General features: G+C 47.3%; 1 protein-coding gene across 1 annotated transcript in view; it reads left to right on the top strand.

Moving 5' to 3' along the window:
• The first annotated feature begins 6 nt into the window (after positions 1 to 6).
• Positions 7 to 12,504, top strand: part of Itga2 (integrin subunit alpha 2) — a 93,345-nt gene continuing 80,847 nt past the window's right edge. Inside the window, exon 1 of the mRNA XM_023708954.1 lies at positions 7 to 163. Coding sequence (XP_023564722.1) covers positions 109 to 163 — 55 coding nt within the window. The 5' untranslated portion in view covers positions 7 to 108. The remainder of the gene's footprint in view (positions 164 to 12,504) is intronic.

Below are 12,504 nucleotides of genomic sequence, written 5' to 3'. Positions count from 1 at the left end.
GGACTCCGGGCGGGCCCGGCGCCGCAGCCAACCCCACTTCCAGCTGTCCCGGCCGCGCGGCCTGACGGCTTCTCTGCGACCTCCGAGCTCCGGGTCCCCGAGGCCAGGATGCGTCCCGCACTGGCGGTACCGCCGCTGTGGCTGCTGCTCGCGCTCGGCCCAGGTGAGCGGGTGGATGGGGGTGCGGGGCGGGGGCTGCGCCCCGAGACGCGGCTGCTGCCGCGGGCTGCGTGGAGACGCGCGTGCACCCAGACACGCTCGCACCCGGACATACTCGCACACACCCCCTCTGCGCCGTCGGAAGCCCCGCTGTGCGCCCCCTGGCGCCCCGAGGCCGCAGCTCCCTCCGTGTGGCTCCTGGACACTCCGGGTTTGGAGTCCCCGTCCTGCGCCCACCTCCCCGTCCAGAAGCGCCGCGGTCCTGGCTCCGCCTGGCCGGCTTCAGCCCCCGGGCCCTTCGGGCCTCGCGGAGTGCCCTCCCCGGTCCCCCCATCCCCCTCCAGTCCTCCTCCTTTTCGCGATCCCAGGGCTCGGGGACCGCCTGCAGAGGCGCCGCCGCTGCAGACGCAGGTGGGGACCCAGGCCGGGCTTCCCTTGCAGGGCTGGACCAGCGGGAGCCTCCGCCTCCCTCTGAGCCCAGGGCGCCTGGCGAGAAGTTTAGGGTGTGTGTGTGGGGGGGGGTGTACGTGGGATCCTGAGGTCTGAATCCCTTTAGAAGCAAAACAAACACAATAGTCTTTGATTTTCAAGTATTTGTACAAAGAAGATAAAATGTTGTGAACTCTGCCACGCTGAGGCTGACACCCTCCCGGCCCGGTTCTGCAGGCTGAGCCCAGCCCAGGTCCAGCCTGCACCGGCTGCCCCAGCGCAGAGCCGGGGCGGAGCCGTGAGTCCGCCGGTCGCACTGTGTCGCTGTGTCGGAGGCCCACCAAAGTAGACGGCAGGTGCCTGAAAGTCTCAAAGTTACTGTAGTAAAGGACAGGTTGCCACGAATCCCCCCTCAAGACGACTGTCCCTTGCTTCAGACACACGCACACACACACACACACACACACACACACACACCGCCTCTCTCTCCCTCCTCCCTCTCTGTGTCCCTACTTTCCCAGCATTCTGCCGCTTTCTGAAGCGATGCTGGAAGTTTGCCCGAGTGTCCTACGGAGGTGCGCTAGGACACATGGTGCCGCTGCAGCCGAGCGCCACCAGACAGGCAGGATCCTTACCCACCTGGGCCCCTGAACCCACATCCTGCGCCCAGGCTCTCTCTCAGAGCCGAAAGGACCATGAAGGGTGAATGTTTTCAATTGATTCAAAAGACTGAGGCAGCCACAGCGCAGCAACACACCTGTCGGTGGAACAGGGCTGCAGAAGTCGCCTCAGAAAGTGGCAAGAGCGGTGGGATCCATGTGTTCCAAGCCGGGAAGTAGCTTGCGGGAGGTTACCAGCCAAGTGTCTCTTGGTGTAATACATTTTTAAAAGTGTGGTCATGCATAGTATTCCACCATCATGCCTCAGATTTTCTCCCTGAGGACATAGGAGTTCTGCGGGCGTCAGCTCTAGTCCTGGACTTCAGACAGAGGAGGACTTGAGGGTGGAAGCTGGTCCCTGCAACCGCAGCCTTCCTAAGAGCTAACAGAAATATAATCCGGGTTTTTCATCTCTCTTCAATCACACGTACTAAGAGCAGCGGCAGGAGCACGGCATCATTTCTTCTGATCTCTGAGATGCTGAGACTTGTTCCATCAGGAACAGTGAGATACTCTCTGGTGGAATGTGCTGCCGCGGGCCATGAAGTCGTGTTCAGACTTTAATCAGCGTTTCATTAATGAGGACAGCTCCAGGCAGGCAAGTGGAGGTGATTTACCATGACATCTGTAGAACTGTTTCCTGGGCTTATTTCTTCTTCCTGGTCCACTTATTTTCTTGTTGAAGGAACAAGTTTTTTCTTGTTTTAAAAGGATTATAATAAAGCGTTGTCGTTTGTGATGCCAGTTTAGCACCATCAAAAAGCAGCCTTATTTTTGATACCTTGTGTATTTCAAGTTAATATGAACACTTGAAATCTCTAGGTCAGCAGTACTGAAAAATTTTGTGTCATTTTTCTAACTATAAAATTTTAGAACATTCAGCATCCCTCAACACATACACAAACAGCTCTTATCAATTATGCAAAATACAGTTGCACTGTATAAATACATCCAGAAGTTAGAGTGGTAAAGGTGAGTGTGTTTACGTGTTTGTACCCCTCTTGCATGTGTGTAGCCACTCAGAGACATGTCACCCACAAATCCCATTTTAACTCAGATTCAAATTTGCTTTCCCTGAATCTGCTCATACAGGCTGCCCTCTTACATACTTTTCATCATTTAGCAGCAGGCGGAGGATGCGAAGGAGAGGCTATAAGAGGGTCACATAGTTTGTAAACAAAATACAAGTCCTTAGCGAGAAGGCAGCTGTAACTAAGGCAACTGTAACTTAGTGAATCCCCACATACAGTCCCCAGTAAGTTAACACACCAAGGAGTCCTTCCACCTGGATTCTGGTTTACATCTCTCTTCACTGCTTCTGGAACTTTCTGAATGATCAGCCTTCTCCCCCTAATATTACAACTCCAGCTCAGGCTGTAATTAGTCTAATTTCCCTCCAGCAATGCCTTCCCTTTCAACATTTAATTTCTCCCTGCCTCTGCTTCTGTTTGTTCTCTGCTTTTCTCCTCATCTGTCCTCTTTCCATCTTCATCAGAGACCCGCTCTTGGTGCCATTCCTGGTTGAGGTTTGCAGGTTTCTGTCTCAGAGCTTCATCCTCGTGCTCCATGTTCTCTCTGGACCAGAGCCCTGACTGAATCAGGGTCTCCATTGCCCTCTCTCAAGTTCCAGATTCGTGTTTCCACAAGCCAGCAAGCTTCTCCATCCAAATATCCTATGAGCTTATCAGACTCAACGTTTCCTAAGTTGAATTCGACACTCTCAAATTTCCTCCTCTGTTGGGCATTAATGTCGTTGCAAGCAGGGGAACTTGGGGCTGGATTCTGTGCTCTTGGTTTTGGCCTATGCAGATCTCACTGGTTTCTCCCAAATCCGTGCAGATTCTGCTACTGCACCCCTCAGGCCCTCACCTTCTTGACCTCTTAAACTACCCTTCCTATTTATCTTTCTTGTTCCTCCAGTTCATTCTCCTTGTTGTCACCAGTGTCGTCTTCTTAAAGTGTTTATTGGTGTCCAATACTTTGTTCCCTGTTTCCAGTACTCCTCGGTTTCCCCTCAGGCCTCATATCCTTCTTGCACGCTGCCCCTTCTTGCACAGAGCATGTTCTCTGTGCATGGCACACACATGCGCTCCAGAGCCCTGCAAATAGAGCTGTGTATAGCTGTGTTGCAGCTGGACCGACGGTACCATGCTTGAAGCTGAAATACTTCCCAGGCTGTCCCTCTGCCTTTATCAGTTGTTGCTTTCCCTTTCACCTCTTTGCCACCCACCATTCGCTTTCAGAAGAAGTGTTGCCGAGCATACAGGTGGGGCAGTTCTTCTTCTTAGCAGAAGGGAAAGCTTGAGGCAGCCCCTCTTTTCTGGGCCCCAGTGTAAACCATCTCTCTGCTCTCCCTGCTGAGTCCGCAGCTCCCCTAGGCCATCTTCTGACATGGTGAGCTCCCCCACTGCGCTTTCCCAGCGCTACCTCCCAGCCCCGCTGAGCTTGGCTCCTGGGCCTCTGTGAGCTGAAGGGTGGGAACTCAAGGCTTCATGGCTGGAAACACTCATGTGTTCTGATGTGCAGTGCGGTCAGCAGGGGATGCCTAAATATTGTCACGCTTCCCCCTGGCTCCTAATGAATTTTAAATTCCATTGTGAGATGGGCACTGAGACAGGTCCCTTTCAGCGCCAGGTCAGCCACTAGGTCGGCTTGGATGAGTTCGTTCTTGGTGGATGAGGACAGCTCCCTCTCTGCATGTGCCCACAGTCTTGGGGATAGAGAAAAGCAGGCGCCTATTCATGTAAAGAGGTGAGTTTCCAGCAATGGAATTTCGGATGTTCATCAAAGTAAAGGCGCATGTTCAGTAAGTGCATAAACAATTAAAAATTAAGGAAGAACAGGGAAACATTGGAGGTGAACAGTGTGCTGGCCTCATGGAACTTGGTGACTAACACCTCAGCTTCAGTCCTGCCTCCTACTCTGCAGCTTAAAGTAGTTCTGAAAGATTTATCACAGCACAGAAGGGGGGTCTTGGCCCTCCCATCAGCAAGTCAGCAGTGCAGAGTCGCTCCATCCAGTCATCATGCGCTCAGTGGTCTAGCAGAGGAACATGCAGAGGAATGTCACTGGTGAGAGACGAGCCCTGTGTTGAAGGTGTGGAGGCCGGATTCTGTGGAGGGCGAGGATTCCTTTGTCTCTTTGGAGGGTCTCCAGAAGCAGTATTGCTCTGGCTATAGAGAACTTCATAGAACTAACATTCAATCGTAGTTTTACATAGCAGCTACTTATGTCAGGCAGTCTGGTAGGCTCAAGGTTGAATAGAGAAAGTCAGAAACATGGTCTAGAGAAGTTGCATTCTATTTGGGGAAATACAAAGAAACTGCTTCAGCCCTGAAGGAAAACGTGCCTGGTTTCAGCCTATCGTCATCCTTTCTAGCGGAGGCCCATGTATAGAATTACTATGCTCTCTCGTACAACCAGGAGACCCAGCTATCTGCTACTAGTATCTGCTATGAATCCGAGCTGATAGTGCAGGGTTGGCTGGTGAGTCACGGGGGGGGGGGATCTCCTGGGGAGTTGGAGGGAAGCATTTTTATTCCTAAGAAAGCCCTCCCTCAGAAACTAGTCAGGTTTAGTTATGAAACTCAGGGCAGCTGTGACCCTCCTACAACCACGCTAGCCGAAGAGTAAAACCAGCACAGTACATATTGCTTCATGGGGAGAGGTTGGGGAAATGGGGCTTTGGTGTGGTCCTTGAAAGATTACGTGAAATCTTAACAAATTTCACATAATTTAAAACTTGGGTTTTTGAAGGGCTGGAGAGCTAGCTCAGCAGTCAAAGCACCTGCCTGTCAAGTGGTATTACAGGCTGTGCCGGCCCTGAAACCAGGCATGGTGGTGCACACCTGTAATCCCAACACTGGGGAGGCTGAAAACATGAGGATCACTATGAGTCCGAGCTGTGTAGCAAGACCATGTACAAAATACATAAAAATTAAAAAATAAAACTTAAGCTTTTTATAATTTGGAATTGTGATGTTTCTATTGCATACTAGATATAGTATATTTGCAAGTAAGTAGACATAGAAAACTCTAAATTCTGAGTTCAGAGGATGGAGAAATGTCACACTTTCAGAGATGTCCCTCCTGGAGTTGGGGCAAGTCATTAGACCTCAGCTCTGTCAGGGAAGGATGCTGGGAATCTTGAAGGCAACAGAACCCTAACAGTAGGAGCCAAGGCTCCTGGCTCCTAGGTGAGATGTGTAGATTCTTGGCTAGAACTGACATAGGGAAGGAAGAAGTTCCTTATGGCCAGAACCTAGTGCTCTAGGTGTTTCTAGAGAGTAAAAGCTGAGAGAAGAACCACTACTGGGCCACAAGTGCCTTACACTGTAGTGGGACGCATAGAACAATGAGAAGGCTTGGGGGCTTTGGCCAGGAGATGACAAGAACAGATCCGTTCTTTAGGCAGATTGCTCAGGTGACAGAGGAGGTGGATGGCAGAGACCAGATAGGCAAGAGAGAGGTCACCAAAGTCATTTATGTAGGACTTGGGCTTAGTGTTAGTATTAGTTCAGTATGCCAACTGCAAGATGCTAACGGTAAAATATTGATTGAGTAGCAGCGATAGAGAAGGAGAGCAAGGGGCTGATTGAAAAATATTGAGGAAGAAGGTAGACAGGATTTGTGGGGTGACTTATGGTTGCACATAGAAAAGGGGAGAAAAGGAAGATGCTCACATTTCTGAGGTAGAGAAGTCATGAAGGCAGCATCACAATTTGAGATAAGTAGCACGGCAGGAGAGCAGGTGGGGAGAAAAGATTGTCGGTGTGTTTGGACAGGTTGGGTTTGAGATACCCGGATATAGGTGTTCAGTTAGCGGACAGGCAAGGGCATCAGATGGGGACAGAGATTTAAGATCAGCTGCAATCTAAAAGACAACATTAATAAAAGTAATAAGGCAGAGAGAGACCAGAAGAGGTCTCTGGGCACAAGTGTGGAATGACGGCAGAGGACTGGGTGAGGAGGAGGAGGTCAGGTATAATAGGAATGGATAGCTGAAAAAGTAGAGGACAATGAGAAATGGGATACGAAGAAATATTTAGAGGAGGAAGCGGTTATCAACAGTATCGGTTTGTTCGCTGCAGTCCGGAAAGTCCAGGGGCCTTGCCGAGGGCCACCTCTGTGGAACGTGAAGGACAAGAACCAGAGTGCAGTGGGCTGGGAAGGACAGGAAACGAGGAGCTGCGAATAGTGTCAGCAAGGTTGGGAGTAAAAGCAGAGAGACAGGAGCGAGGGCGGCAAGAGAAGCTGTGCCGGAGCAACTGATCAACCGTGGAGCAGTTTGCATGAAATTATCAGAATTGAAATTTTCTATTGGTGATAACACCAGGTACTCACTCAAAATTTTTTAAAATTTCATTGAAATAGTTGAAGGTGGCAGAAAACACAAGAAGAACCAAGGTGGGGGCGGAGGGGCCTTTGATGTCAATGGAAAGGACAAGCCAGAGATGAAGGAGGAGAAAGGTTGGGAGGTAGCCACAACAGCTCAGGCAAAAAGGAGGCCCCGCCTGGAAGCCACAGATGGCCCCAAGAAGAAAGGCGAGGTGTGCTCCGGCTGCGAAGCAGGGAGGTCATACTTGCTGAGGAGAGGAGGTGAAGCTGCCACAGAGGTGCAAAAGAGGCACGGAGGGGCTGCGTGGCCACCCAGAAAACAGAAGCTGCGGGAAAGAGATGCCACTCATGCAGCAGCGGGCCATGGGCTGGCCACGGGGCCTGCTTCATGCTTGTGTTTGTTTCATAATGAGCAACGCATGAAAGGACGTGCAGTAGGCGCCCCTTTTAGGGTGTACGTGCATAGAGACCAGATAGACCAGACAGAGGTCACCAAATTCATTTACACAATACGTGGCTTAGTTTTAGAATTAGCTTAGTCCGCTCCTACAACGGCATTCTCGTTCTGACCTCAGAACTAGTACCAGCGCATTTTGGATAGAGACTTAATGTCCTTCTGGTTCTCTCTTGAGCCTTTATTTTTGTCTAGTATAATAACTTCTTCGCTGATCGGTTTCTGAGAATTCGTGTTGCATTTGGAAAGTTTTAGTAGTAAAATGTTAACGCTTTTATTGTAACTCATGGACCCCTCAAACCATTTCAAAGTGCTTTCACTTAACCATATAAATTATAGCACAGCTTGACGCCTATTCTTAATTTTCTTAGTGTTCTAATTAGTCCAACTTGCTTATATACAAGGTTTCTAGACAATCTATGCCCGACAATGCTTGTACCTGTAAGTAACATTCACTAGCCAGTACCAGCTTAGGCTGCATATTTTGCTAATGTTTTTAGCTCATGGAATATTGGGGCTCTTAATTGTTTTTAAATGTTTCACTTCCATGGGGAGACTTGTCTGCTCTGTGGCTTGCGAGTTATTCGAAACTGTACAGTTTTGTTAGCAGAGACCCCGGCCTTGTTCTTCTGTGTTCTGAAAGTGGGACCCCAGTTCTTCCTCTTGATAGATAGCTCAGTGACTACAGGAGCCGCACAGAGCTGTGGACCCCTGAAAAGCTTTCAGTATGAAAACGAGGTTAATGTCTGGACAGAGCAAGGGACACAAAGGAGTGCCAGACACCACATTTGCAGAGCTGGAGGTTACTGCCTTGTGTTCTGAGGAGCAGGAGCAGAGCGCCTGCACTGGGGGGGCCTGCACGGCGGCAGTTTCGCCCCCTTTCCTGTGAAGTGGCCTTTGTCTTTGTGCAGCCCGATCTTATTTCCATGGATACCGTGTGGAAGTGCAGCCGGGGCACGGCAGCTCCTGGTCAGCTCCGACAGCTCCACTTCAAGTTGTGTATGGTTACAGCCTGTTCCTCTAACCAAGCAACTTTTTGTGTGCTTGCCACAAGACAAGCCTTCTTGGATTTTATAGCCCCTTCTAAATCATAGATCCCGAATCCTGGTGAATAACATGGATGTTTCACAACACACGCCTCACTCTCCTCTGTGCTTGCTGACACTGTTGCTGGGGTAGTGGGGCAGGGAGAAAAACAGCCCAGGAAACTGGAACACTTCCATTTGCTCTCTGTTTTTCTTTCAGTATAAAATGCGATGAATAGTCCTAATAGAAATGCAATGAAAATTGAAAATAAGGAAATGAACTATACAAGTGGCATGGCAATTCAGAATGTATACTATTAAGGAGTTTAGCTTTTGCCTCAGATAATCAGACTTCAACGTATCAATGAGATTTTTTTTTTCTTAAGGTCCAAATGAGTTCTTTGAAGAACACAACCTTGTGATTTTTTGCTTTGTCCACATTCGCTGTCTCTGTAATAATAATGGTAGTCCAGCCTCCATCTCCCATTCTAAGGCTTGCACTCACGGGGAAGCCTCCCTTTCCTCAATCCAGATGCAGATTCCTCTTCTCCAGTTGCCCTTCACAGCAGTTGTCACACCAGATTTCACTCACTCAGTCACCCCTGAGGCCACGAGCGCTGAGCAATATCCCGGCGCCGGATGCTGACTGAATCGTGAGTGTGGGAGTCACGTGCCACACCACGGTGACCCGGGACAGAATCCACACTTGGTGATGAGTTGAATGTCTCCGGGTACTTTCACTTTCACATGTGTGTAAAAAACTCTATCGTTTGTTAAAGTACTCCTTTAGTGGATAAATTAGCTTTCATTTACTTCCTTGACAATTTCCTTTTAAAAAATTTTGTCTTCACATGTCTTTTGCTCTGTTGACCTGTAGCAGGATTGACAAACGTATGAGGACAGTTCCCAAGGAAGCCCAAAGAAAGAGAAGGAAAGAAATCAGTGCCATTGAAAATTAAAAATTAATAAGTATCAGTAAAACAAAAGCTGCATTCTGTGAAAATGTTGATAAAATTGAAAACAACTCAACTGCTTTTTACTTCCCCCAGTCCTTTCTAAATCTCCTTTTCTCCAAAAGCAGGGCCACAGTTTATCTTTTGCTGGACTTTTTCTGCCGCTGAATCTATTCCTAAACGTCACTTCTGTCCTATTGATCACCGTATTCACAGAGCCTAGCATGTAGTAAGCACTCGGAAATGAGGAAAAAAAGAATGATGAAAAGAAAAATAGAATTTGGGTAAATTCTAAATGTTTTTGTTTTAAAATGTAGCATCTATCTAGTGATATTCATTAAAAGGTAACTTCTCAGGACTTGGATTACATTTCACCAGTTTTTTCTGGGCTTTCATCACTCGTTCTGAATCATATTTTGATGCCTGGTGAATAGATAGATATTTCACAATAAGTACCTTACTTTTCTATGTGCTTTTATTGCTATTTATTTATTTATTTATTTATTTGGTACAGGGCCCTGTAATGCAGCTCAGACTCATAGTGATCCTCCTGGCTCAGCCTCCCCAGCGCTGGGCTCAGGGGCTGGCATGGCGTGCGGTGCTGGGAGTCGAACCTGAGTCCTTGCACTTGCCAGGCAGGTGCCTAGGCCGCTGACCTATCTGCCCAGCCCATAAACACCTATATTTCTATGTCATTAGATTTCACTAAATTTTAAAATTAGTGAGCTTGTTACTGTTTCGTTGATTTCATCGATCTTGTAGATGACTTAAGATTTCTGGGTCAGAGACGAAGACTTTTATCACTTGTAAAACAACCTGTAGCCCCAACGCCAGCATGTCCGTGTTTGTTCCTTCTGCCCTCTGTGTCACAGAAAGGCCACAGAGAGGGCTCAGAGAGACTCCTGCACACATGCAGAAGGTCACACTGCAGCCCAGGGACCCGGAGCTCTGAGAACCTGCTGCTTCTCAGCAAGCCATCGGCCAGCCTGCTCTCCGTCCGTCCCACAGGAGCCATCCTTATTCCTGAAGGTGGCTCGGCACAGACACGACCTGAGAAGTGGGTTGGGGTGGAGTGGCCAGGGCTCTTCTCTCCTGTCTACTCAGCAGAAGACTAGGTGTGTGAGATTGCCCTAGAGAAATGTCTCCCACCACAGCTTAACTTTTTTCAGTTCTGGGAAATTGAGCTAGAGGCCTTTACACTAAGCTCTGATCCCATTCATTCATTCATTCACTCATTCACTCATTCACTCATTCACTCATTCATTCATTGAGACACGGCCTTGCTAAATCCTTCAGTTGCCCAAAGCCAGGCTCAAACTTGTCATCCAGAGGCCTCAGTCTCCCGGAGGGCTGAGGTTGTGGGGTGCACCCACACTCCTGCCTTTAACATGTTATTTAAAAAAAGAAAAAAAACAACATGTGCACCTGCAGCTCAGGTTTAAAAAGAAGGTTTTCCAGGTGTACTCTGTATTTTTTTCCCCGTAACAAATTCTTATTTTTTGATATTCGTTGTCTTGTTTGGATGTGTATTCCCACGAGTTAAGTCCACATCTCCTACACACTAGTGTTTAGTTCTCAATTTTTGCACACACACAGCACGTGCAGGTGCACACAGTATGAATTCTCCTGTCTGACCTTTGTCAGCATTGTATGTGAGATTTATTTATGCTGTGTGTACATGTCCCCGTGTTTCTCACCACAATGTACATACTACATTTCCGTCGTGTAAATACACTGCAGTTTATTTATCCATTCATTGTAGTTGCTGGACATTTGATTAATTTACATGATATGCTATTATAAATAGTCCTGTTGTGAGAATTTTGCAATCACTTTTGATAAATCTGTGTATGCTCCTTCTACTGGTATCTATCTGGTACTGGAATTGCTGGGCCTAAGGGAATGCAAATATTCATCTCTTAAATTCTGACCCTTTCCAAATGCTTGTGCTGATCTAGTCCTCCTAGGACTGCACGAGTATTCCTCTTGCCTACTTTGGGTGATACAGGACTTGTAAGCTTTAGCCACTTATTGCCTATTGATAGCATCTTACTGTGACTGTAATTAACATTTTGAGCACTAACATAGTTTAGTACTCTTTCGTTGTATCAGGAATTTTTATTTCTTCTTCTGTGGGGTACCTAGGAATGACTGTGAGATCCCCCATGGGTTCTGTCTGTCTGTCTGTTGAATTTTATTAGTTGTTCATATGTCATAGTATGAGCTAGCTGCGTATATTGCAAGTCCATCCTGTCATCTGAAGGACTTGGTCCTTCCCAATCTTGCTGTAGGTAAATGTATCAAGGTTTTCCCTGTTATTGTGTTCAAGGAGTAGTTCTCTAATTGAAGGCCCTGAAGATACTGTCCCATGTCATCTGTAGACATTTATTCGCTCTGTATTTCCAGTGAGACCTGTATGGTCCTGTAACTGATGTTTGAGAATGATAGGAAGTAGGAGTCAAAGGTTTTTAAAACTCCTTTCTATAGATAACTGATTAGCTCAGCTGCACTTCCTGCAAATCCACCTGGACGCCTCCCTCCCTGTGCGACACGCCTCACAGGGACTTGGCCCATTTCTGGCCCATTTATTTCAGGGTCACTTCATCCTAAGTAGAAACTGACAACAAGTCCTGTTCTCTCTCAGCTGTTCCGGTATTCTTCTCCTTCACAAATGTCCTGGCTTTTGCATTTTGGAATGAGCTCGTTCATATCTTTGAATCTTAATTCTTACAGAAATTTAAAACATCAAATGCGTTGACTGGATAGATTTATTGAGGTATAATTCACATAATTACAATGATTAATATTCCTAGCCACTAATCCAATGACTCTTTTTCTAGTTCTCACGGATTGTGCATTATCACATCATTGAGGAATTAGCGCATTATTTCATCTTTTCTGAATGTTTTTCCTTTTGTTGACTTTTCTTGCCACACTGAACCAACTAGAGTGTCCAGTACAATGACGAACATTGTGTAGAACATTGAAAAGAGGACCTCATGTTCACGTTTCAATCTTAGTAAAAAGATTTTGATACTTCGTCAATAAATATGCTCATCCTAGATTGTGTGTGTGTGTGTGTGTGTGTGTGTGTGTGTGTGTGTTTCTCAGGATTGAGTCCAGGGCCTTCATACTGAGCTGTATCCCGAGTCTTTTACTTACTTATTTTTTCTTTCAAGATAGGGTCTCCCTGACAGCTCACTTTACTGGATATTAGATTAGAAAAAAATTACCCAAGAATGTAATTTGAAGTTTGGGATGATTATTTCTAAGAAGAACGTTTGTATTTGCTTCTAGTGAAGCAATCTTCTAGAAACACGAGTGTCATGGTTCCATGTGGTACATCCTCCAAAGCCTCAGGTACTGAGGGCTTGATCCCTGATGCCACAGCGGTCAGACCTGGGGCCCAGAGATGTGAGTGGACCACACCGGTGCTAACCTTGTTGACTGGTTCTCCTGCATCAATTCATTGATGTGTTTAGGGCTGA

The sequence above is a fragment of the Octodon degus genome, unplaced genomic scaffold (assembly GCF_000260255.1).
Source record: "Octodon degus isolate 3935 unplaced genomic scaffold, OctDeg1.0 scaffold00001, whole genome shotgun sequence".
NCBI classification, from domain to species: Eukaryota; Metazoa; Chordata; class Mammalia; order Rodentia; family Octodontidae; genus Octodon; species Octodon degus.
This window is presented reverse-complemented; position numbering and strand designations above follow the sequence as displayed.